Raw genomic sequence first — 27,769 nt, 5'->3', positions numbered from 1 at the left:
ATCAAAAATTTTATCAATTGAACTAATTAAAACTCACTATTAATATCATTTCGTTTCTCGAGCATAAATAGAAGACGTTCTTCAACACTTCAATACTATAATCTAAGCCTATATTCCTTCTAAGTGTGCGTTTGGCTCTAAATTAAAAAGTCAACTTATTTTACTATTCAGCTTATTTTTACTACTATTCATGGGGTCCATTGCGCTTTTTGATACTATTCATGGGTCTCATTGTACTATTTTAACTAATTTTTACTTTTATCTACAGTTCTTTTAACAAAAAATTTTTAACTTTAACAAAATAAACCGATCCTAAACAAAGAACCTAGATAAATAAAGAATTCAAGATAAAAAATGTCCAAAAACTCGTGTGCAACACGATGCCAATCAAAGTCTCCTTTTCATCTCCCATTCACAGAAAAATAAGCCAATATAACTTTACCATTTCTCTCATAATTTGTACCTTCCTCAACTCTCTAACCCTGCCAAAGGCTCCAAAAACACAAACACACATAAAAAACCCCCCAAAAACAATCCCAAAAAAAAAAATGTTGAGCAAGAGAAACGTATTGCTTCTGAAGATCGTCCTATTCCTCTTCGCCTTAAACTTCCTCATGCTCTTCCTCTACTTCACTTCCCACTCCAAACAATCCTCTCTTCCCTCTTCCCAAACTCTCCCCAATTCCCACTCTAACCACCTTTTCAACGGTCACAACGACCATTTTCTCAAACCCTGGCCAATCCTCCCTTCTTACCTCCCCTGGTCCCGCGGCTCCCCTCCGCCGTCGCGCTCCTGCGAGGCCTATTTCGGCAACGGCTTTTCCGACCGCCAGGATCTCCTCACCGCCGCGAACCACGGCGCCGATGGGTGGTTCAGATGCTTCCACAGCGACACGCTGCGGAGCTCCGTCTGCGAGGGCGGGCGGATCCGGATGGATCCGGGTCGGGTCAGGATGTCGAAGGGAGGCGAGAGGTTGGAGGACGTGATTGGGAGGAAGGAGGAGGAGGAATTGCCGAAGTTCGAAGACGGCGCGTTTGAGGTCGACGGTGGGCCCGGGTTGCGTGGCGTGCCGCGTAGGCTCGCCGGCGATGAGTTCCTCGATCGGTACGTGCCTCGTAATGGGATTGCAATGCACACCATGAGAGGTCTACTCGAGTCCGCCCAGGTCGTCGGGTCGACCCATTTCGACTGCCCAAAGGTTCGTTATTTAATTATTTATTTTAAATTAATTATGGATTATTCGCATTAGATTTTAATTTAATTAGCAAATTTTAGTTGCTTAATCTGTTTAATTAATCTTGTGTTCTAGTTGTGGATTTTGAATTTTTATTTTTTAAACATAATTAGTAATAGCAAGTGCAACTTGATTGTTAAAAAATTATGAATTTAATCACTTAACTTAGTTAATTTGAACACTGGTGTGGGCCTAAACTCTCCATTAATAAGCAGAGCTGTGATTTTTAACAATTTAAATGGAAGTGAAGTGGAGACGGAGATCAAATTCAGAAACTCCTGCTTTGAAACCATAATAAATTACTGGTAGTTGTTTAAGCTATTGGAAAATGGTGAATTTAATTGCTTAACTATAATTCTAACAAATATCCATATGGAGTGCTGATGCTGGGAATAGGAACGAACATTAAGATTTAGATGATCATCTTGCAAGAGAGCATAAGGCCTATTTGACAGTAAAGGCATGTTGATACTTCAAATTAACTTGAATCCGTCCTATACCAACACCAACCCCTGTCAGCCTTTTTTTTTTTTTTTTTTTTAATAAGTAAGAAGAGAATATTATTAATAAAAGAGTAGCAAGAGAAACACAAAGAGTTCACGGTAGTGAACAAAGGAAAAGAGAAAAAAAGGAACAAAAAGACAGGAGCAGCCCCTTATCTATTCTAATAGATGAAAGAAAATCCAAAAGGGTAGAACAATCTGAATAACCCCCAACATCGAGACCAATCAAAGAGGGTCCGCTGGCAATGCTCTAATAACTGAACCATAGTTTTCCCCTCATCCTCAAAAGACCGCCGGTTCCGTTCAGTTCAAATAGTCCACATTAAACAACTTGGAACCAAATCCAAAATATCAGAGCTATGCTTCCCAAGCCAATGATACCAGCAAAATAATAAGTCCACTACTGAACCTGGCATGACCCATTGGATCCCAAACAACCGAAGCATATACATCCACAAAGAATGAGCTATTGGATAGAAAAGTAACAAGTGGTCCACAGATTCCACGTTGTTACAACATAAACAACAACGATTCGCCAAAGGGTGACCATGAAGCATAAGATTATCCAAAGTTGAATCTGACCATGGGCTGCTATCCACATAAAAAAAAAGCCACCCTTTTAGGAACCTTAACTTTCCAAATTCCTTTCCAATGGAAAGTGGAAGGAGTTGCATTTCGAATCTTATGATAAAAGGACCGACTATCAAACTTTCCACTGCCATTAAGATCCCAACAAAGTCTGTCACACCCTCCACTCCTAGGAATTCGGGTTTGGATGAAATGAAGAAAGGAGTAGGAATCTGCCAACTTCTAATCATTGAATTCCCTCTGAAATCTTAAACTCCACACTTTGTCATTATCACCCACTGGAGGGCTTAACACCTCAGAAATACAAACCTCCTTATTAACTGAATACAAAAATAACTGAGGATAAAGAATTTTGAGAGGAACATCCCCAGTCCATTTATCATGCCAAAACAAAATACGAGCACCATCCCCCACCACGAAAGAGAAATGCTTAGCGAAAGTTTCCCACCCTTCACTAATGCTCCGCCATAACCCACAACCATGAGCCCTACTACAAGCTCTAGTGCACCAACCCCCTTTTCCTTCCCCATATTTCATGGCAATGACCCTTCGCCACAAATGCGAGGTTTCATGGCCATACCTCCAAAGCCATTTCCCTAATAGGGCCTGATTAAACGGCACCAACTTTCGAATTCCTAAACCACCCAACTCACGCGGTAAGCAAACTTTTTCCCAAGCCACCAATGGATACTTGAAACACTCAACTGAAGAACCCCACAAGAAGTTCCTTTGAATGCATTCCATTCTAGTCACCACAGCTTTAGGGATAGTAAAAAGGGAAAGGTAAGTCTACCACCCTTTGACAAATAAAGCCGCTTCCAGCCTGAAAGCTTCTTTTCCATCCTCTCAAGGATCGGATTCCAAATAGAGGCTGCTTTGTGCAAAGAACCCAATGGCATACCCAAGTAAATCATAGGCATACTGCCCACCCTGCACTGAAGGATATTAGCCAAAGACTGAATGTTACACACCTCCCCAATAGGGACAATTTTGCTTTTCCCCACATTTACCTTCAAACCAGTAAAAGCTTGGAAACAAGTCAAAACCAACCTAATAGAAAGAATCTGCTCTCTAGAGGCATCACAGAAAAGAATGGTATCATCAGCAAATAGAAGGTGAGAAACACGGATACCAAACGAATTAACAGAACCCACATGAAAACCCTGAATAAAATCCCCTTCCTCAGTTTTCTTCAGGATACGATTTAAAATCTCCATGATCAAAAGAAAAAGAAGGAGAGACAAAGGATCACCTTATTTGAGACCTCTAGAGCTACTAAAGAAACCAGCAGGAGATTCATTAACCAAAACTAAGAAGCGAACGGTAGAGACACAAGTCTTTAGCCATCTCCTCCATCTATCCCCAAAGCCCATCCTCTCCAATAGGTAAAACAAAGCGTCCCAATTCACATGATCATATGCTTTCTCAATGTCTAACTTACACACCACCCCCGGAGTATGACGCTTTAGTCTATTGTCTAAACATTCATTAGCAATAAGCATAGAATCCAAAATCTATCTGCCACCAACAAAAGAATTCTGAGACTCCGAAATAAGATTATCCAGCACCCGCCTCAATCTGTTAGCTAAAACCTTAGACAACAGCTTATACACACTGCCCACTAGGCTAATAGGCCTAAAATCTTTGATATTTAAAGCATTATTTTTTTTGGGAATCAGAGAAAGGAAAGAAGCATTTAGAGACCATTCAAACTCTGAGCTCCTATGGAAATGATCAAAGAATGCCATGACATCTATTTCCACTACACTCCAGCATTTTTGAAAAAAAGCCATAGTGAAACCGTTAGGACCTGGGGCTTTATCACCCTCCATCTCATGTAGAACCTTTACCACTTCCTCCTTAGAAAAATCCCTCTCTAATTCAAGTCGCTCAACCTCCTCAATTCTAGCAAATTCTAATCCATCCATAGAAGGGTGCCAAGTATCTAACTCAGTGTACAACCTCTAATAAAAATTGACCACCTTAGACCGCACCTTTTCTTCATCCTCATAGAAGACACCATACACCTCTATACCCGGAATATGATTAGTTCTTCTATGGGAATTTGCAACCCAATGAAAGAAGTGAGCATTATTGTCCCCCTCCTTCACAAATAAAATTTGGGACGTTTGTCTACAAGAAATCTCCTCCAAAGAGGCAAGATTAGCAATCTCACCTTTAATCTGAATACGACGAGTTTGATCCTCTACAGAAAGACCAGACAAGTCCCCCCTAGCATCCAAACCCAGCAATTCAGATAAAAGACATTTCTTCCTAAAGGCTAGATCCCCAAATTCCTCCTTATTCCACTTTTTCAAGTCCTCTTTGAGAGCTTTTAATTTACGAACTAGAATAAAGCTAGGAGAACCTGAAAAGCAATACCCATTCCACCATTGCCAAACCCTCTCTACAAAACCCTCTTCTTTCAACCATATATTCTCAAACTTAAAGGCACTCCGACCTTTATTAACACTACTCGCCACCGCCAAAAGAGGGCAATAATCAGAAACTACATGAGGAAGTACCCTTTGAGACACGTTTCCAAAGTGATCTACCCAATCCACTGATGCCAAGGTTCTATCAATTCTTAACATACAAGCTGACCCCGAAACTCTAAACCAAGTAAACGAAGCCCCTTCAAGGGGTAAGTCCACAAGGTAATTACTAATTAGCCTCAATGAAGTCTGAAAAAGCAAACATAGCCGGACTAAAAGCCTCACAGCCAAATCTCTCACTCGGATAACGGATGGTATTGAAATCCCCTAAAACACACCAAGCCGTATTCCACCTGGAGTGCATTCTAGTAAGTTCTTCCCACAGCGCACCCCACTGGTTATCCTCATTAGGCCCATACACTCCTGAACAAGCCCATACAAAATCATCTACAACCCCCTTTAGTAACACATTAACAGAAAATAGACCAACAGTACAATCACCTTTTTCAAAAACTCTCTTGTCCCAAACTAGTAACACCCCCCTTGCTGTATTGACTGCATCTAGAACAACCCAATCTAGGAACGGACTACCCCAAAGGCTTCGAACAACAAAAGAGTTTAAAGAAGATAGCTTAGTTTCTTGAAAGCAAACTATATCACACTTCCACTCCTTGAGAAGATTTTTACATACCTCTTGCTTCTTAGGATTATTTAATCCTCTAACATTCCAAGATAACAGCTTTAAACTCATTTTAAACTGGTAATCGCCCCTGTACCTACTGAGCAGTCTTTGCTCCTCCCCTTAGATGCTGCCCCATCATAATTAATAGAAGAAAACAAACATTTGAGTTCCCTAAGCCCTTTCTGCTTAGAGTTCACATTACCATTAGAAGACCCAACACTAACAACATCAACACAATCCTGTTCAAGAAGACGGAACAGAGTCAGGCATTGATCTTCGTGCTTAACAATAGGAAAACCCACAATTCTACAGAAATTTTTCATCAGGCTACAAACCCATTTCGAATTTTTCACCGTTGACCCTCGAACCTCTCTCTCGCCACCTTCTTGGATCACCTCCAACTCCTTACGATCATTGGGATCCCATTTAGATAGAGGTGAGCACTCCAAAGATCCATTCTTGTCCTCCCCATGAAAGAAGCCTCTAGGATTAACTTCACTGTGCTCTCACTGAATTAGAAGATGCTCAGCCCCTTCCTATAACTTCTCAACCGCATCCAGATGACTTGGCGAAACTGGCTCAGCACTAGGATTGCACCATATTTCTCCCTTCTCCCTTGAAACCACCATGGAGTCATCTCTCACTCGAAAACAGAGACCCTCCTCTCTACCTAGACCCAACAGAGGAGAAAAAGAGTTTTGGGCAGCTCCCTAATGCCGAAGATCAGAAGAAATGACATACCCAGGTCCCATCAGCTTCACCGAAGTCTGGGTCTCTTCCCTCGACCTCCGATTGGTCCCCTCCACACTGGAAAACCCAAAAATGGGTTGCACTCGCCAGCGCCGTTGCTGACACTGGCAACCCGGCAACTAACCTCGAACTACAACTCGAGCTCTCCCCTTGTACCCACGTTGCCTAACCATCGTGTGACTCTTTTAAAGATCCGGGTTTGACCAAAGTACCCTTAAGTGATAAAATGGTCTCCACGGGAGCCCACCAGATTGGTTTATAAGTTCAGGCCTGCCACTTAAAGCTTTAGGCCAACTGAACTCATTTATACCCATACAAGTTACAGAATGTTTCCTCCCTCAGGCGTACACACTCTTAGAGCCAAAGCAGCAGGAGTCAGTTTAAAAGTGAAAGTCCGCGTGGGTCTGCCATTAATGACTGAAACATTGCTATTTAAGATCAAACCATCTTCTGTAGGGACTCCAAGAATCCCGTTCTGCCCCAAATTTGCTCCAACATTTTCAAAAATCCTGAACTTTTGCTGATGACCATAAGTAGACAAAAGGTTCCCACTCCGGTCACCACCAGCAGACTGACCACCTCCACCACCACCATTTTTGGAGGATATTTCAGCCATAGAAACCGGTTTAGCACCGGTGAAAAAATTCCTCATCTCTCTCTGAAACAAAGACCAACCTGCACGATTGGAGCTTGCTGGTATTATAACACACCCTCGGCGAGCCCCACCATAGTATTCAGCTATGACCGCAAAAACACCAACCTTATTCGACCTCCCACAAAATTCCAACAATTTATTATTTTCCCGGAAACATTTGCAAATGGAAACTTTCCCCGGAACCCAATCATGAATATCAGCAAAACAAGAAAGGATCCACTCCAATCCTTTATGTCCTACCCAAATAGTGTGCTTGACATGACGGCTGCTCTCATGTATAGCATACGAATCATGTCGCCCACCCTTGAAAGAAAAAGAGAAAAACTTTGCATTAATACGGAAAGGAAACTTACTCCCCCCCTAAACCGATAAAGTTGGAGTGGTATTAAGGTTTGAAGCTGGTTAGGTATCAGTTTTAGGAAGGGAGATAACGGGTAACAATGGAGGTGTAGGCACAGAAGGTTTATTAGGCAAAGTGGATGGTAGTAAGGGGTGTGACGGTGGGCATAAACTAGAAGGGAAAGAGGGATAACAAAAGGTGTAAGAGGGCAAACCAAAAGGTGGGAGTTGAGGTGGAAATAGAAAAGGATAGGGAGGGAGGGAATGGGTATGTGGGACAGCCGGTGGTATACAGGGGAAGAGAGAGGGAGTTGGGTGGGGTTGGTGGTGGGGTTGGTGGTGAGGTTGAGGGTGGGGGAGGGAGAGAACTCATGAAGAAAAAACTATAAAACTGCCAAAATTAGATACAAAGTAATGTGGAGGGAGCCCCCTGTCAGCCTTGTACCCATAAAGAACAAGATTGTGGGAACGTTCTCCTTTGCTTTAAATAAAGGAGATCTCTAACAGTCTGAAGGTTGTTCCCAAGCACCTGGACAGTCTAACAAATAATGATAACATTATAATCAACAATGGGAAACAAAGTAAACAGTTTAACATGAAGATGAAGGCGGTTACGAAAGCAGTTATGAAGACAAGATACAGTTATGACTACAGGGATGTGTCATGAGAAGAACATGATACAATCACATCAAGGTTATTAAGATCCTCTAGAGTTATTAGGTTAACTCTACTGTAAAATTCCTAAAATCCTATTCTCTTATTTTGGAATGAATGGATAAGAAAGTATATGGACATATCATCAATCATAGTTGCACATATCATCAAGTTTTGGCAAACGTTGTGGCAAAGTATGTGGTTGTAGCAGAACTGTTAGATCTTACCATATCACCAAAATTTGTTGGGGTCTGGTGTTGAAACTTGAAACTGTTGGATTCAATGCCGCTATTCTTTAAAGAAAATTAATGATTGATTTTTTCCCCCGGATTAATTGTGGTTGATTTAATGCATTCTGGAATGAAGAATCAGTCTTAAAAAAACATGGAAGTTAAAAGACTCGGATTAACTATGCCATAAAAACTAGGGATGATATAATGCATATAACATAAATGAAACTAATTCAGCTGGACTAGAATTATGGTTTTTTGTGTTGTTGTTATCATTATCATTATCATCACGTATCAACAACAACCAAAAGAAAATCATCATCATCAATATCACTATCTCAATTTTTGTGTGTTTCTAAATGAAAGGCTTTACTTGCAGTGGGTTGAGGAGCCGACGCTGCTGGTGACACGCTTTGAGTATGCAAACCTTTTCCACACTATTACTGATTGGTACAGTGCATATGTATCTTCAAGAGTTACTGGATTGCCTAATCGACCTAATGTGGTTTTTGTGGATGGCCATTGTATGGTATGTAGGCTCTGCATTTTGTTTATAGGAGACTGGTTTCATGCCTGTTGTTTAAGTGCATGTGATAATATTAATATGATTACTTGGTTCTACTGCTGTCATTTTGTGACTTGTTGAGTAAGCAATGGGGTAGATAATAATGAGAAGCAAAACCAGAGCTTAAGTTTTCATGTTGTGAAAATAGGACTAGGGGGACTTTAGGAGAAGCAATGATAAAGGTTCTGGACCAATAAGAGGGGTATAGAGTTTACCTCATTGATTTTTTTATGTAAAAACCTTTTATGGGATGGTAGTTTTTGTAAGATATTAACCTAGGATTTTAAAATCCTCAAATCCTATGAAGACATATAGGGTTCAAATCCCCCCTTCTCCAACTATTTAATTATAAAAATACTAAAAAATAGAAACCAATCCTATCCTAAAACATAGGAATTAATCTGAATACAAGCAAATAACAATACTAATCTGAATCAATCAGATAAAGATCAGTCACTAAGCCTAAATTTAAATACTTCTAATTTAAATAACAATATATTCAGCACATCATTCCAGGTCATAACATTTGAATCTCATTTTGCATGTGCTCTTGTGTATTTGTTCCCGAGTTTCTTCTGCTTATCTTTCTGCTAATGAAATAGACTACTAGCTAATGTTTAGTTATCTTAGTAACACTTTCTATTCCTTTGGTGGAAATTTTTCAGTCACCCATGGAAGAAACATGGAAGGCATTGTTTTCTGGCATTCGATATGCTAAAAACTTCAGTGGTCCAGTTTGTTTTCGTCATGCTATTCTCTCACCTTTGGGTTATGAGACTGCACTATTTAAGGGACTTTCTGAAGAAATAAATTGTAATGGAGCATCTGCACAGGATCTGTGGCAAAACCCTGATGACCAGAAAACTGCTCGATTATCTGAATTTGGGGAAATGATTAGAGCTTCTTTTGGGTTTCATTTAAATAGACACCGTGTTGAAAAGCCAGTTTCAGGCTATAATGTCCTCTTTGTTCGGCGTGAAGATTATTTAGCTCATCCTCGTCATGGTGGTAAAGTTGAATCGAGGCTTAGCAATGAACAGGAAGTTTTTGATTCATTAAATAACTGGGCATCTAATCATCATGCGTGCAAGGTAAACCTTGTCAATGGATTGTTTGCACACATGTCCATGAAGGAGCAAGTACGAGCTATTCAAGATGCTTCAGTTATTATTGGCGCTCATGGTGCAGGTCTAACTCACATAGTATCTGCATTGCCAAAAACTGTCATCCTGGAGATTATTAGTAGTTACTACAGACGGCCGCATTTTGCCTTGATAGCCCGGTGGAAAGGGTTGGAATATCATGCAATTAATCTTGCTGGATCACATGCCAATCCAAAAACTGTTATTGACAATCTTAGCAACATAATGAGGAGCCTGGGATGCTGAAAAGTTTGGTTTTGGCTGAATTTGATTCATCTTGTTGCCTGGAAGTAGAAGTGGTAAGGAATATTGTCTGCATCCAGTGTCAGTTCATATACCGTCATTCATCTTTTCCACAGAATGAGCATGACTTGCTTCTGCCACTGTTAGAAGATTACAGTAGGAATCTTATAGTGATGAGATAGATACTGGAAGTTACCTTCGAATGTTAGATGTGGTTTGTAGTCGACGCAAAAGGGGCTGCTTCAGAGATCTTTTGAGAAGATAAGATGGTTTGGCCTTAATTATCCCCCACCCAACACCCCCCACTGCAGTTTAGTGGACCATTATCATTGAGAGGTAGATGGATTATACACTGCAGGTCTTGTATGTTATTGACATATTGTGACACCCATAATTCTTGTTTGGTCAATTTAACCAAACCTTTCGGAAAGTGGCTGATAGGAGTCATAACTATTTGCTTGTATACTGATTCATTGTTACTGACAAGAATGTCTTTTTTTGCGATAAATTAATGCAGTGACCAATTTTATTTGGAATTCTTTGAAACATAAATAATGATTTCTTGCTGTGATGTGTTTAGCATGATGTATCCTTGTGTACTTATAATATATATGATACTGTGAACAGTCCTTTTCTTTTAATTTTTAAGTAGAATATACTGAAATAGTCAATAAATATAATTCTCACAACTCTCCAATTTTATTGTTTTTCTCTCTTTAGGCCTTATGTCCAGTAATGGATTGGCTCACAATTGGGTCTACTTTTGTAATATTTGTGGGCTCAAGTCTGTCAACTCTATCTCTTTCTTGAGCTGTTAGTAGATGTCGATACTGTTGCTCTAAGTCACCCATTCTGTTCAATAATTTTTTTCCCCATTTACCAAAATAAATCAGTTTTCTATTCATAGCAAATCATAGAAACCATCCTTCATGTCAGTTGAGTTTCCTATACAAATCATGTTGTCCTGTTTGGTAGGCGATCACTGGCAACCCATTTTCTTTGCCTTATGCCTTGCAACATTTGTGTGTGTGTGTGTGTGTGTGTGTGTGTGTGTGTGTGGTAATAACGTGAGTAACATCTCTCATGTTAATTTTACTGTTGTCACATGCGTAAATGAAAATACTGGTGGGCTATTGTGATTGAGTCAACATCTATTTATTTATTTTTGCTGAATCGATGGAATCGACACCTAGGGTCCGTTTGGATTGAGCTTATTTTTGCTGAAACTGAAAACTGAAACTGAAAACACTGTAGCAAAATAATTTTTAAATGTGTGAATAGTATTGTGGGACCCATTTTTAATGAAAAAGTTGATAAAAAGTGGAGTTTGTGGGACCCGTGAATAGTGCACAAGTACACTGTTCACAGCTGACCGGTCAACAGTTGCGGCTGGGAGAATAAAAAAAAAAAAAAAAAAAAAAAAAAAAAAAGGGAAACGCAGAAATAAACGCAGACGGGCAAACGCCCAATCCAAACTGCACCCTAGTATTCTCTAGCTAAATATCACAAATTTCATTTCATTGTGTCTTCACTTATAAGTAGCACCAAAATGATTGCATAAACTGGTTGAGGCATGCTGATCTATTAAGATCAAGAATCATGATTGAAAGGTTAATGCAGACATGTTGATAATGCATATATTCATTTGGAATTGATTTGAACCTCAAATGCCCAAAAATAAAAAAGACAATTAAAAGATCTGCTTCTTACATTAGAACTAGTTAATAAAACAATGAAAATGGTTTTGTCATTTGCACAGTTCGAGGTACATAAAATTAAAATGCTATAGCTTCTACGCAGTAGCAAAGAAGTATGCATTAATCATTATACCATATGTCTAGCTTGAACCATCTGTAGCATGGGTTATCATGATTCAGAAAAGGGAGATGATTCATAGTCTCATTTTCCAGGTCGTACGTCCCAAATTCCTTTGAAGGGCCGCGTCCATTACATAAATCATCAGTGAAATAGATGCAGTTCTTTTTGTATACCGTAGATTCATCAGCTTGTACGCACACAGAATCATTACAAGCCAAGACAATTGCTTGATCACCCAAGCTTTTAATCTTCTCCCATTTCATCATCTTCCAATGCAATTTATAAACCTGAAACTTCAAAGTAGAAGTGCCCAAATTTCCCAACACTGTACAAACCATCCACAAATTCCCGCATAATGATTCCACTAGATAATTAAATGCAAAATAAAATGACCTATTCGACTTAGTAGGAATGCTTTTGACATGGCATTTAGGACTGAATTTAACTTGTAACAAGTATGGAACTTCAGGGTAAGGGGGGTTTCCCTTCATTTGAAGTGCATGGAATTCATCTTTGTAGCATATGATATCATTAATCCAATACTCAACATTCTTCAAAAATGTCCACTTCTTATTTCCGAATCTCCAAAACACCAACTTTTTCTCATGAAGAGCTAAAACAATGCAACTTGGATTTGTTGGTTTAGATGATAAAACGAACTTGGGGTTTTCCGAATTAAGTAGCAGAGGAGGGAGCCAAATCTCTTCCCTTGACAATGGATTATAGAGACAGATATAGTTAAGGTGACCCTCGACTTTCCTACTCTTGGATGTGTTGTAATTCATTACTAGCCAACCATGTGAGGACTCGACAATCATGGGCATGTATCGAACACCATCACGAGTGTTGAACTCTGGAATTTTGCACACACTGGAGCTACCAATGAACATATTAATCATCTGTATCTTGTCTATAACATTGTTTGGATTTCTGAGGACAAGCAACTGTGGAGGTAACAAAGCTGATTGTTTCCTAGCAATGGACCGCCATGAATGACAAACGTTGCTACACTGGTAAAGATCAACAATGTCTGTTACCCGCTGTAAGATTAATTCCAGCAACTCTTCTGGGAGGCTAGGACAAGAAATTGGAGCCAATGACGTGCAAGAATTATGAAAATTTATGTGATGGATAGCAAATTGTAATCCCTGGTCAGACAAGAAATATTATATTATTTACACTTCAAGGAAAAATTAATTTATATTCTTGAGCACAAGTTTCATTAATTCAGATACTCAAACATGAAACATACATGTTCTACAACCCCTTATCCATATTAAAAAACTGAGAGCTTTTTTTTTTTTTTTTTTTGCTCCATTAGCAAAGTTAGCAACAAAAGATATATATTGCAAAACTAAAAAAAAGAACACTTACATCGTGGAATTAAAATGCTTAAAAAAGAAAAAGAAAAAGAAAGAAGTCCCAACATACCTCTTCAAAGCTATTTTGCTGATGTGATTAAACTGTTAGAATCGTTTTGTGTTTGTTTTTCTTCTGTAGCACCTACTATACATACATACATATAAATAAATAAATATATATATATATATATATATATAAGGGTTTGGCTTAACTCCAGTACTTTTTTAACTGAAATCTCCTTTTATTTTAATGAGAAATTGTCACATCACTCACTAACTAAATAAAAAGTGGTGATTAAAGCCTACTACCCCTTGTTATTGTGTATTTCAAACAAAATGAGATCTCCAGTTAAAAAAGTATTGGAAGTAAGCCAAACTCTATATATAAAATGAGAATATAAGAAAACTGAGATTCTGTTTTTATGTAGGAAAAGAAGCTTAAACTTAATTGGTTGTTTTCAAGTAAGACCGAGTTCCACAGAAACTTTAATTGCCGTCAAATTGGTTAGGTTAATATAACAACATAATTTTTTTTTTAATTAAAAATACTAAAAGTTGTTAATTGAGCTACAAAATGTTTATTATATAACAATACTGATTGGTAACTCATGCTAGAAAATTTAACATAATATGATTTTTTTAAATTTAATGTATTATTTTTGTACCCATGATATTTAATTTTTTTTATATAAAATTAATCTTGATTTTATTAGTATTAGTTTATCAAATTCTATAGTGAATTTGTCTTCCTTTTAACAACTTAAGATTGATAGGTGGTTCTGTTATTAAATGAAATTGTAATGGAGTCTTTGATAAATTAGATTATAAAAATTAATAAATAATATTTAAATGAAAAATATCCCATTTAAAATTGTTGCATTAATTAGATGTCAAACTATCTCGAGTCAAGCCAAAACCAACTAAAGGAAGGGCTTTATAGCCTTACTTTATTATAAGAAAAAGGGGAGCTAGCAGATCAAATCATGGGTTCTCATCTCCAATACACCTTATCACTCGTTAACTATACCCAAAATACAGTGATGGAGATCTACGAAAATAATAGACTCCTAAAATAAAATACGGGTTCTAGGCAATACCAGCTTCTCTCCTAAAATAAAATATGGGTTCTAGGCAGTACTAGCTTCTCGTCTTTTGTGGGATTGGTTAAATACTTAAATTGTACCATCCTATTAGTAATTGTCTAGCCATACCCTTTTTGGTTTTTGGAAAAGAAATTCTTCTTTTCAAATCTACCTAGGATTGATTTGGATTCTCTTTATTTCAAAAATGGAGTGTCCATTTAATGGTCATGATTCAAAATGTAATAAATCTATGGTCTAGATTTTATCAACTCATTAACTCTAGTTAGTTTAACCACAATCAAATTTTTATCACATTTAAATTTTAAATGAGTTAGCAACATCCAGGCACTTTGGATCATAACCTTAAATAAACACTTTCTCCATCTCACTTTGAAATGCACACAATTCCTAGGCTTTTGAAGTCAATTAAACAGGATTATCTCTATTTCAAGACTTATCCATTTTATGGTTTATATTTTATTTTACGAACCTAAAGGCGCAGAGACTGTTGCACTAATTTTTTTTTTCTTTGAACCATGACAAAATAGACAGAACTTAAAATCTAGGGGATCTTGTTCTAAATTAAACTTCCAAAATTGTCGGTTAATAATTTGTTTTATGGGAGAAAAAATTCGTGAGTCATGGGCTCTCTCTACCACACTAGTATGTGTCCAAAACTGTCTGCCAATAGAGATTCATCTAATACAAACCCCATAATAAATTCTTATGAAAGCATTATTAGACTAATTTTTGACCAATTCTACTTTACTCCCTTTTCCTCTCTCAATCCAGCCAGACCATTAAAATGACATTCATTTTCTCACATCAAAGAATTTGATTTGCAATTAGAGCGACATTCATTTCCTCACATCAGAGAATTTGATTTGCTTTGCTAAAATTGTACCTTCTCTAAAAACTGCCCCATATACCATACGGATAAGCGACTATAGTTATGAAATGATGGTGCTAGGCAGCCTATTTTATAGGAGTGGGTGAATTGTGTCATCCCTATTATAGGTTGTCTAGCCGATACCTGAGTTATATTATTAGTGCAACAAGGAACATTCCCACACTAATTTTTGGCTACAAGAAATTCTGATCCCAACAGATTTTGAACCGTTATCTCACAACATGACCTATTTGACCTAGAGGCATGCTACCTTGGTAGCTAAGAATACCAGCAACAGGTAAAATCCCAACTAGACCTAGAGTCATGATGCTTAATCAATATTTCAGTCACAAAATAACATCCATCTTCTGCCCATTCCAATCCACCTTCAGATGAAAAGCTCCCAGAAAACACAATCTGGGACATCCATTTAAAGGTGGTTTAAGTATTGATCACAACAGTAATAGTTATAACTCGTTCTTATCACAGAAGGAAAACTAATAATATCCCAATTAAGTCAAACTTAACACAAGCAAAAGGCTTTCTGGCAAAATGGAGCATATCAACTTAAGTTCAATGTCTAGGGGAGAAATAAAATAAAGTGAACAAAAAAGACATTCAGCTATGAAGGATGTAGTTCAAGTAACAAAATTTAGGCTGCACCAGCCTTGCCCTTCTTCCTCTGGATCTTCTTCATGTAGAACTCAAGCTCTTTGCCTTCCAGGATATATCTGTTGCAAATCCATTTAAGATCACTGTAAGTTCTTGCAATTTTAACAAAAATTAAACACGACCATCTTTATATGGCAAATGAAAAGTTCTCATCAGAAATTACAAGATATATTCATCCAGCTTTCAAAGTAACAACTAGCTTCTTATTGACATAACCTACCAAGCATAACTGTATAGGAAACTACATTACATGTGAGGGATAAAATATTGTAAGGATAGGTGTGGTCCATGAACCATTGTGAAATATAGATCCAGCTCCTCTATGCCAAGGGGATGTGTAGAAACCACTAAAAATTTGTAGTACAATTTGACATTTTGCAGACAGAAAATAAGATAAGTGTAGAAAAGTCACATACCCATCAGCACGGCCACACTGACCAGGTCGTGATGAGATACAAGCTAACAAACGTCCACCACCAAATTGCTCTTCAATATGTGAGTCAAGCTTGCGATTCTGTTGGCGCTTCTCTAGCTTTCTCTGGACATGGTTGCTCTTCTTCACCTCCTCAGTGGTGGCGGTGGCAGCAGCAGCTTCACCCTCCTATTAAACAATGAAGTGTAACAGTGTAAAGAGAAAGACACAGATGTCCAATGTCACTCGTAGACAATTTCAAATTTTCATTCACCAAAGAAAAAGACAACAATAATATACAGTATCAATGAAGTACAACATTACACAAAATTGCTCTCTCTCTATAACTTCGACCATCCCACAATATCTAACACCAACCACAGAAAATGGTGCAATCCCCACCATCAATAAAAAGAATCCAACAAATAATAAGAAAAAAGTAAAAAATAAACTGTGAATATTTGTACTGGAATACAGTAGGACAACATATAATTAAGACATATCGCCTTACCTCTCCTTCTTTCTTGGTGGAAGCTGTAGTTTTCTTCTTGCGACCAATTTCAACTCCATAGTGCTGGAGATACCACTGCTTGAATGGTGCAGCATCAACCTGAACTATAGCACTCTTCACCAAAGTCTGAGTACGAACCAACTCATTGTTGGATGCATTGTAGACCACATCAAGAAGACGTGTCTTCCGGGTCACGGCCTCACTCCCCCACGAGAAGTTGCCAGTATCAAGTCTCAGAGCACGCCACTTCACGTTTCCTCCTCGAACCCTAATTCTTCTAACTGTCTTGTTGCTTGACAGCTTTGTGTTTGCAGGTTGCCTTCCAAGCTCGTACCTTAAAAGAACAAGGCAAACCCATTAAATACATTCAGGAAATGACTTGATTAAAGATTACGTTTACTAATTTACATTAACCTCATAATACTACAATTATGGAGCTATTTCCATTCAAAATGTAAACACAAGAAGATCCTAAACATATGCGGACTACTTACAACTCAGAAACGTGAGGTTTTTACGTTCTACTATAAATGCAATCAAAATCATTCGTTTTAAGTTATACATCAAAAACATTCATAAGAGCAAGAGAGCAATGCTGTATAGATTAAGGCTGTGGTATCATGGTAAAATACTTATATTCCATCTAATACAAGACAAAGTGACAAACAGAGATAAAGCGAAATCAAGCATGATCTGGAAGTTGGAGAGATTTAAAGTACCTTAGAAAAAAAACAAACATAAACAATACAGAGTAACAAATTACAGTTTCAAGTAAATCTGGCATACTAGGAGATGGGATTCATCTTCCATAAAATATATAAAACAAATCTACAAACCAAATCAAAAACCAACATAAAATGATAATAGACTTCGACATTTATGGGGGCACAGGGTTACTTTCTATCTGAATCAAACTGAGCCCATAAATCATATAAAAAGCAAACATATAAACTATTGAACTTTGTAAAAAAAAGGCCTATTAAGTTTAAAATCACAAGTATATAAGAGAAATCGATAAAACCCATCTTACCCAGCTAAAAAACAATTAAATCATTTTCATTTTCAGACAAATAGAACATGAAGCAAAGAACTTTACAAGCCCCATTCATTATTCCTCTCCACTTTCTCAGAAACCAAACAGCACCATAATTGAACCAGAAAAAAAAAATCAAAATAAAATATAAAATTCAGGAAACTAAATTGGTTTTTCAGATTTACTTTCGCTTCTTCCTCCAAGCCTTCTTCTTTCCTCCAGTGGCACGTCTCTTGTGCATGGAATCACGAGAGATACCTACAAATCCACACAAACTCCATAAATTAGCATCAAAAAATTGAAACCCTGAATCCAAAATTGAAGAGAGAATTCGAAAAATTAGAGTAAATTGAGAGATACCCATTTTGGCCGAGTGGGGATTCTAGGGTTTCTCTGTCCTAGAAGTCACAATATCTCTGCCGAGAAAGATAGGGTGTGAGAAAGAAAGAGAAATGTAAAGAGAGGCGAGCTAGGTTTAAAACTCTAAACCCTAATTTGGTGTAATTACTATTGTATCCTCGATGTGTTAAAGGCATTTCAGGGTAAATGAGTCAATATGTTTTTTTTTAGTTAGTAAAATATAGGCCGTTGGATTCCATCGTGGTTCGACACTTTTACGGTTATGATTTACAGGCAACTGTTGACTTATTGTAGAATAAGATGATTGTTTTGGGGCTTGGGTTTTGGAAATTAGGCCCAAAGGAATAAAATGGGCTGAGGCATTTTTAAGGCTTATAAATTTTTTTATGATGCTCATGTTTGGTTAGGCATTTTTATATTTATTTAATTCAGTTACAAGTTCCATGTAAATAAGCCCATTTTGACATGAAAATGATTTTTTTTTTTTTTTTGTAAAACAGGTATGGTGTTTGTCATAAAAATTTCAGGGTTGGGATGTGGCAGTGTCTGTAGAACATCTTCAAATAAATCCATTAAGGTATGTTTGGTTAGAGGAATGGAAAAATTGGAGAATATAAAATTGGTGGGAGGATAAAAAAATTTAATTTTCCCTCGTGTGTATGTGTATTTGGTTGGAAGAATGGAAAAGTGAGAGAGATGAAAAACTTTTTTGTTTGATTGAGGAGGAAAGTGGGAGGATAGAAAATGTAATTTATATAAATTTACTTTAATACCCTTATTACGTAACATGTAAGAAATAATTTATTTGTGCTTACTAAATTATATATATATATATATATATATATATATTGGACATGTTGCTGGGTGGAAAAAAAAATGAGCAACAAAAAAAATCTGGAAAGTAAAGAGACCAACAAAAAGGACATAAAAAAAAATAATAATAAAAAAAAAAAAAAAAAAAAAAAGATGAGATGAATTACTGATGAGCTATGCAGACAAACAAAACAAGGAAGACATAAAAGTGTGTAGATCATGTGGGGAAGTGGGTGTGAGTAGGTGAGATTCTTGAGAAGCATTAAAATTTGGGGGCAATTTTGTCATTGCACTAGAGCAAGAATTTTCATCATTGTTTTCTCTCCAATTTGGAGAGATGAATTTTTAGTGGGCTAAGGGAGAAAATACCTTGGCCCTACCAAAAAATTAACATCATTTTTCTCCTTACCAAATAATACCCATACTTATTTTCTCTCTTTTATTTTTTATCATCCCTATTCCACCTTCAACCAAACATACCTTTAAAAGAAACATGTTGCTTAAGAAGCTATAATGATAGACCATACAAACAATGTCCATTTGGCTTGAGCTTATAAGTTTAGCTTTTAGTTTTTATATACAGTTTTTTAAAACCTCACTTTTTTGAAGTATAAGTTTATTTTAACACACTTTTAGCAAAAAATTAGATAAATTATTTCCAAACAGACACAAATTTCCATAGCATGTGGTCTATTGGTTGATGATATTAGAGATTACCTTAGGGCTTTTTCTAATATTTATTTTCTGGTTGTTCATAAATCATGGAGCAACGCTGCTCGAATATGGGTAGCTTCTTCTCTTGGAATGGGGAGCTCCCAGATGTGGCTTGAGGAAAACAGGCATGGTGTTGGTGTATTGCTCCTCCTTACATCCAAGGGAACTCATTCCAAGAATAGGGGAGAAATTTGCTGATAAATAAAAAGATTATTACAATTATGATTAAATAATTAAATTCATCATCTTTTTAGTAGATATTTGTGTTGTTGTGTTGTTTTTTTGAAAAATTATGTAACTTTATAGTGTAGGAACTTGTAGCTTTGAAGTTTGAATATTTGTCATTTATCTGTGTGTTTGTAATTTGGGAATACAAATCATATATCATACATTTTGTGTTCCACTTTATACATCACCATAACTTATTATGTATTCATTTGACTTTTCTTTCTAAAACAACCAAAGATAAATATGGGAAAAAAAAATCAATCATTTTACAAGTTGTAATTGGTTGAGCATAAAGTAGAATACAAAAAGTGGAATAGATTATTTATATTTGGAAATTTGGTACTAAGTATTTATGGACTTTTAAGTATTTTATATCAATTTTTTTTTTTTAATGATAGTATAACATTTTTTAGAGAAACTATAGAGTCTGACCCTGATGATTACTTTTTATCATCTGATGAAGATATCAATTGGTTTTTGGTATAGATGAGGATCGAACTCCAAATCTCTTATTCAACGACAAGACACTTAAAAAAAAAGTAATGATTGGCTAATATATATTAGGCGAAAAACACATTTTGGTCCCTACATTTTCAGCCGATTTCCGTTTTAGTCCCTAAGTTCTTTTTTTACTGCTTTTAGTCCCTCTCCTGAAAAACGCTTCCATTTTAGTCCCTGCCGCTACATCAGAAACGGATATTGCAGACGTGGCAAACGGCAAAGTTAAATAATAATAAACTAATGTCCACGTGACCTAAATTAATAATAAAAAATATTTTTTAATGCCACATCAGCATCTAAATTAAAAAAATTTATTTATTAATTTTAACTAAATAAAAAAAAATTAAAAACAAAATTAAAAACTAAAAATCTTATGAATTGAGATCTAAGTGTGCCTTGAACAAGAACAACAAGAACACAAACCCAGAAATTATTTAAAAAAAAAAAAAAAAAACTAACCAAAGCCAGAAATTCCGATCTCAAAGCCAACCCACAACCACCAAAATAAAACCCACAACAACCTAGACCAAGAAAATCAACCCACAGCCACAAACCCAAAAAAAATAAAAATGTCAACAGCTCAAATCTAAACCAAAAGATAGCAAAAAATAATAATAAAAGACAAGAAAAACAATTTCTTAGGAGCTGATGGATATTGTTAGCAAATTTGGGTTCGTGGATATTGTTATGGATTTTTGTTGTTTTTTTATTTTTCTTTGTCTTGGCTGGTTTCGGTTGAAAAAGAGAGAGCAAATATGGGTTCGTGAGAGAGAAAGTGTGAAGGGAAAAATGGGTAGGGGGGTTAGAGTGCTGGGTTGAGCGGCGACGGCGGCGGAGCAACAGCAACGAAGCATCAGTTCGAAACCCAGAACAACCAATCTTAGAGCATCAGTTCTAAACCAATCCAAAACAACCAATCTTCAAGCATCGGTTTTCAAAACCCAGAATAACCTAGAACAAGCATAGAAGCATCTATCTAAATCCAATACCCAAGCGAGCAAAACCCAGAACAACCAATCTTCAAGCCGCCGTCATTGTTGCCTTCAGTCTTCGCTGCTGTTGCTCCGCCACCGCGCAGGCCGGAATCAGAATCTCGGTGCCGAGATCTGGTAGGAGCGTCACACCCATATCCGAAACTCAAAACAACCAAACAAAAGAGAATGAGATAAGAGAGAGAGAGAGAGTTTTCACAGTGGTTTTGTGTGTATTCGGTGATGAATGAGAATGTAGAGAGTGGGGAAATAGTGATTAGTGGGTTTGTGGCTGTGGATTGATTTTCTTGGCCTGGGTTGTTGTGGGTTTTATTTTGGTGGTTGTGGGTTGGCTTTGAGATTGGAATTTCTGGCTTTGATTAGTTTTTGTTTTGTTTTTTTTTTTTTTTTTTTAAATAATTTCTGAGTTTGTGTTCTTGGATTTGGGTTTGTGTCCTTGTTGTTCTTGTTCAAGGCACACTTAGATCTCAATTCATAAGATTTTTAGTTTTTAATTCTGTTTTTAATTTTTTTTATTTAGTTAAAATTAATAAATTAATTTTTTTAATTTAGGTGCTGATGTGGCATTAAAAAATATTTTTTATTATTAATTTAGGCCGCGTGGACATTAGTTTATTATTATTTAACTTTGCCGTTTGCCACGTCTGTAATATCCGTTTCTGATGTAACGGCAGGGACTAAAATGGAAGCGTTTTTCAGGAGAGGGACTAAAAGCAGTAAAAAAAGAACTTAGGGACTAAAACGGAAATCGGCTGAAAATGTAGGGACCAAAATGTGTTTTTCGCCTATATATTATCATTATTGTTTCTTTGTTTTGTTTTGTTTTTTGTTTCTTCTTTTCTTTTCTTTTTTCCTTCTTTTTTTTTTTTTTTGTGTGTACAAAAAGTAGAATCATAGGACCATCTCATCGATCTTGTATAGGATCTGATAACTACTAAGAACACAAATAAAAAGGATGATTAATAATTTTAGATAAAATTTCATGCAATTTACCTTAGATTCCCTAATTAAGTTCAACTATGTGATTCTAAAAAATTAAGAAAATATCAACTATGTGGTTTCATTCGACATGTTATTTTATTCCATTGGTATTAGTAGAAGATAACATCTTCTATACTATATTCAAAATAGAAACATAACTAAATTTAGTTGCTGTGACACTAAATAAATTCTTTATCATATCAATAATTTATAAGACTTTCGTAATAAAATTAATAATAATTATAGCATTTTTTTTAGTGTGTTTAAAATGTCTATATGGGTTTATGGAGTAGAGCATCATGCTTCCCTTGACATGTGCAATTCATGCCCCATTTTCTCCGTTTTGGGAACCCTGATTCTTTAGTGAGTCAAGTCTTCGAAATCATAACATGACCAATTTTCACTAATGCTAAGACTATGATTATCTTCAAACCCCCTCCCTCCCTCAGGTTCCATTTTCCAGAGAAAAGAAATCAACCAACTTGTCCAAAACCAGTTTACATGGTCAAGTTTGGCCATTTTTCACCATTTTGGGGACCCAAAAAGTCCACACCTTATGGGAAAAAGAACCATTGTCACCTTATCCCATTCGTCCATGGTTGAAACTTCGTTTTGTTTTTTCTTAAGATAATTGAGTAGTTCAACATTACTTGGTGCGATGCTACTATTGTCAGTTTCTTTGAAACACAAAGTCACAACTCGCAAATGTTTCTAATTTGAATTTTTTTCGTTCTCTTGTCAGTCATTATTTCATTCCTCAAGTTTCTGTTGGAAGTCAATGGTATATACATACACCTTTCGTGGCTGCTATCAGTACAAGAAAACCAAAGGTGCTTGAGAAAAGTAGTAGCATCTATGTCGCGTCCACCTCTCTACTCTTTCTATCTCCTTTTTTGCTTCTTCTCCCTTCTCTCCGGGATCCCTTCAAATTCTCATGAAACTAAAATCCACCCTTCTTCAAACATCAAACACCAGTGCCTTCGATTCTAGGGAATCCAGCAATTCCATGTGCAATTTCACTGGAATCACCTGCAATTCACAGGGTTCCATTACAAAAATCAAACTTTCACACCAAAATTTAACAGGGGTTCTTCCTCTTGATTTCATATGCCAGCTCCAATCATTGGAAAAGCTCTCACTGGGGTTCAACAACTTGAACGGTCCAATTATGGAGGACTTGAAAAACTGTGTCAAACTGCAGTACTTGAATTTGAGCAACAATTTGTTCACAGGGTGGTCGGTTCCTGCAGAGATATCTTCTCTAAGCCAATTGCAGTATCTGTATTTGGAAGGAAGCGGATTGTCCCAGACTTTCCCATGGAAATCACTTCAAAACATGACTGGTCTTGTTCAGCTATACCTCGGCAATAATCCTTTTAATCCTTTTCCATTTCCAAAAGAGGTGTTACAGCTTACCAACCTGACTTGGCTTGACCTATGCAACTGCAGCATCCACGGAACAATTCCAGCAGAGATTGGAAACCTTAAGGAGCTAATCTACTTGGGGCTTTGGGGCAATAACATGACAGGGAAAATTCCGGTTGAGATTGGGAACCTAGTCAACCTCAGGAAGCTTAGCCTCTCCCACAACTCATTCATAGGAAAACTTCCTGTCGGTTTAAGAAATCTCACAAAGCTTGAGGTGTTTCATTTTTCAATGAACAATCTTGAAGGCAATCTGTCTGAGTTGAGGTTCTTGAATAACTTGGTTTCTCTACGACTATGTGAAAATGAGCTTTCTGGCCAAGTGCCCGCCGAGTTTGGTGAGTTCAAGAAGCTTGTGATCCTTTCTTTATGTTATAACAGCTTCACAGGTCCCCTGCCTCAGAACCTTGGCTCCTCAGCAAAATTATATATTGTTAACTTGTCCATGAATTTCTTTACCGGCCAAATTCCGCAATATATGTGCAAGCAAGGTACATTGAGTGTGCTTTACATGTACGGCAACAATCTCACCGGTGAAATTCCAGCCAGTTACGCCAACTGTTCCACTCTACTCGATTTCAGGGTCAACAATAATTCCCTTTCGGGAACCATTCCAACTGGAATTTGGGGATTACCACATTTGCTTAATATTGATATCAAGTGGAAAAGTATCGAAGACCCAATTACATCTGATATCAAAAACGCCAAGTCTCTCTCTACGTTATATGCGGGACACAACTGCTTATCTGGTGAATTACCCGCAGAGATTTCAAAAGCCACATCACTGAAGTTTATTCAACTGAGTGATAATCAGCTTTCGGGCAGTTTAGTGCAACTTCCAACTTCTATAATATACTTTATTATCCCAAACAATAGACTTACTGGGGAGATCTCACATATGATTTGCAACGTAAGTTTCCTTGAAAGATTAGATATCTCTAATAATAGTTTTAGTGGTAAAATTCCACAATGTTTGGGAAACTTCAGCAACCATCTTCGGGAATTAGATTTGCAAATGAATAGCTTTCACGGGACCATCCCTATTACATTGGCAAATAGTAGTTTTTTGCAATATCTTGCCTTCAGTGACAATGATTTAGAAGGGCCATTACCAAGATCTTTGGTCAACTGTAAAACTCTGGAAGTTCTTGACCTCGGAAATAACAAGATAAGTGATTTCTTCCCGTATTGGTTGGGAGCTCTTCCCAATTTAGTAGTTCTTGTCTTGAAATCAAACAAATTCCATGGTCCTATAGGAAATCATAATACTAGTGGGAAGTTTTTCAATGGCCTAGAAATTCTTGACATCGGAAATAACAAGATAAATGATTTCTTCCCCTATTGGTTGGAAGCTCTTCACAACATACATGTTCTTGTCTTGAAGTCCAACAGATTCCATGGTCCTATAGGAAATCATAACACTTGTGGGATATTTTTCTCTAAGTTACTAATTCTTGACCTCTCTCACAATAAGTTTATTGGTCCTTTACCAATAAATTATTTTGAAAATTAGAATGCCATGAAGATCAAGGATGAAGATAAACATGAACCACAATATTTGAGTGATGGTTCTTATCAAGAATCGGTGGTGTTGATTGTGAAAGGGCTGAAGATTAAACTAAAGAGAATCTTAACCATCTTCACAACAATTGATTTATCAAGTAACAAATTTGAAGGTGAGATTCCCGAAGTACTAGGAAAGCTTACAGTTCTTCGATTGCTTAACCTTTCCCATAATAGCCTAACCAGCCATATCCCATCATCATTGGCAAATTTATCAGGACTTGAATCCTTGGACCTTTCTTCAAATAGGCTCACTGGACAAATACCTATCCAATTGACAAGTCTAACATTTTTGGCCATGTTAAACCTTTCACAAAACCAGCTTACTGGACCCATACCTCAAGGCAAGCAATTTGATACATTTGAGAACAACTCATACGATGGGAACTTGGGATTGTGTGGATTTCCATTGTCAGTGAACTGTAGCACTAATGAGCTGCTATCACCACCACTGCCTTCAATATTGCAAGAACATAATGATTCTATATTTGGTAGTGGATTTGGTTGGAAGGTCGTGTTAATGGGCTATGGATGTGGATTGTTGTTTGGATTAGCTATGGGATGTGTTGTGTTTAACTTTAAAAGAGGAAATCCTAAATGGCTTCTAAGGTTTGTTAAGGAGAACAAGACGCAAAGATGAGGAGTAATCAAAGACCCAGGAAAAGAAGATATTTTTGCATTTAAGGGGTGCTCTAATTTGGTGAGTTTGACGTTCTCTTTAGTTTAATATATGCCATGGTTTTAAATAAACTTGTCTTAGAAGTAACAACAAAATCAGTATGTTGTAGTATATATTCTTTAATTTTTCTTTGTGTTGCCTGCAAGGTATTTCAGAAATTGATAAGGCATTTGTTCTCTACTAAGAATCAGAAGAAGATCATGAGCCATTATCTTATAGGATAGCCTTAGAATGGTGTCTGTCGTGGATTTAAAATATATGTATGAATTATTGAATTATAGTGTTGTTTTCTCCTTTCTTTAATAACCACATTACCTTTTGGATAACTTACACGCATATAAATTCCTATCTCAAAAAGAAAAACAAAAAAACAACAACAACAACAGCCATAATCCATTCACCCTCTACAACAATGCGCGATTCACCCACATTTTTTCTTATATATGGAAGATTTGATGATTTTTTAATTGTTGTACCACATAAATTTGCAATAAGAGAGATGCATGATGTTCAACAAAGAAATAATCTTTAGATATTTTCAGATTTTTCATAGTAGGATTTTTCATTCTAAACATGGCCAAAGCTAAATGCAATTCAATAAATTGACATTAATGGACAATTTTTCTCTAATTGAGTTGAATGAATCTTGTCTAATTCCATTATGTGACGATTTATAAGACAATTTATGTGTATTAAATCATATGATTTATTAAATCAGAATTTTCTCCAAACTTTTTTGAGAAAATGTTTGTTCTTTCAATACATGACAAAAAGGAAGGATCCTATCTCCTACTAAGAGATCTCCACGGATATAAGTTTGAGATTTCTTGTGCACTAGACTTGCAGCTGCACTTTAAGTATCTCTTTCTTTTTTTTTTTGGTAAAACACTTTTAAGTATCTCACCTACATGTTTTCTTCTACTGCTCTAATGCACACATTATGCTCGGTGTTTGAGATTGAAAAAAAAAAAAAAAAATCTGGCCTTAATTCATTATATGATTTCTTGACTATTCAATCATGATTTTTAACCTATAGAATTTTTATTGTGCTTAGAACTAATGTCGTCTTAGAAACATTTTTGGTAATAATGGAATAGCTTGTCTGAAAGAAGGCCTAATATTATATCTTTCAATTTTTATATACTTTCTATACCATCTCTACCTTTCAATTTTTAATCAAATTCCAAAATTAAATCGACCACAAGAAAAGGAAATTTGTGCACGCATATTTAAAGCCACAGAAAGAACAAAGATGCTTTGCCTACCAAAGAAGAAATTTTCCTAAGAATTGGCTCAGGAGACACAATCTGTGTTCTTTGTGGGGATAGCATGGAAACTAGCAGCCACCTCTTTTTCAACTGGACTGTTGCTAGAGCAATCTGGTTTGCAAGCTACTGGATTCTTAAATCTGATTGCATTCCAATTTCCTCTAATGAAGATCTTGTCAGACTAGTTTTGGACCCAACCAGCTCCTTTGGCTTTGGAAAGATCCACAATTGGAGAAGATTCCTGGCTATGCTCCTTAAAGATGATCACAAAGGACAATGGTGGCCACGCAGACTCGCTGGGTACCATCCGGAATATAGAAAAGAGATCACAAAGTACAATTTCCTAATGGTTTAATTTGGACGAAAAGTCAAGATCTGTGTGCTCTTTTACAAGCAGAAGATGCAGCTGTGCTTTGGGCGATCCAACTTGATATTGGTGAAAATTG

General features: G+C 36.7%; 4 protein-coding genes across 4 annotated transcripts; 2 read left to right on the top strand and 2 right to left on the bottom strand.

Annotated features, from left to right (window-relative positions):
• Positions 1-411: 411 nt before the first annotated feature.
• Positions 412-10,557, top strand: LOC126694447 (beta-1,2-xylosyltransferase). Its single transcript, XM_050390711.1, has 3 exons — positions 412-1,199; positions 8,451-8,600; positions 9,302-10,557. The coding sequence occupies exons 1-3, from the start codon at positions 549-551 to the stop codon at positions 10,022-10,024; spliced, it is 1,524 nt and encodes a 507-aa protein (XP_050246668.1). The 5' UTR covers positions 412-548; the 3' UTR covers positions 10,025-10,557.
• A 1,281-nt stretch (positions 10,558-11,838) lies between these two features.
• LOC126695800 (F-box protein At2g26160-like) lies at positions 11,839-15,597 on the bottom strand. Its single transcript, XM_050392613.1, has 2 exons — positions 15,461-15,597; positions 11,839-12,913 (listed from the first exon to the last, which is right to left on the bottom strand). Exons 1-2 carry the CDS (start codon positions 15,595-15,597, stop codon positions 11,839-11,841), a joined length of 1,212 nt encoding a protein of 403 aa, XP_050248570.1.
• LOC126694446 (40S ribosomal protein S8-like) lies at positions 15,559-18,324 on the bottom strand. Its single transcript, XM_050390710.1, has 5 exons — positions 18,160-18,324; positions 17,985-18,057; positions 16,767-17,100; positions 16,260-16,444; positions 15,559-15,902 (listed from the first exon to the last, which is right to left on the bottom strand). Exons 1-5 carry the CDS (start codon positions 18,161-18,163, stop codon positions 15,824-15,826), a joined length of 675 nt encoding a protein of 224 aa, XP_050246667.1. The 5' UTR covers positions 18,164-18,324; the 3' UTR covers positions 15,559-15,823.
• Positions 18,325-18,661: 337 nt separating this feature from the next.
• On the top strand, positions 18,662-26,016 carry LOC126695799 (receptor-like protein kinase 7). Its single transcript, XM_050392612.1, has 4 exons — positions 18,662-18,736; positions 23,239-24,637; positions 25,013-25,029; positions 25,426-26,016. The coding sequence occupies exons 1-4, from the start codon at positions 18,662-18,664 to the stop codon at positions 26,014-26,016; spliced, it is 2,082 nt and encodes a 693-aa protein (XP_050248569.1).
• The last annotated feature ends 1,753 nt before the right edge of the window (positions 26,017-27,769 follow it).

Source organism: Quercus robur, chromosome 8 (genome assembly GCF_932294415.1).
Source record: "Quercus robur chromosome 8, dhQueRobu3.1, whole genome shotgun sequence".
Classification (NCBI taxonomy): domain Eukaryota; kingdom Viridiplantae; phylum Streptophyta; class Magnoliopsida; order Fagales; family Fagaceae; genus Quercus; species Quercus robur.
The sequence above is the reverse complement of the archived record's forward strand: the minus strand, read 5'-3'. Positions and strand labels throughout refer to the sequence as shown.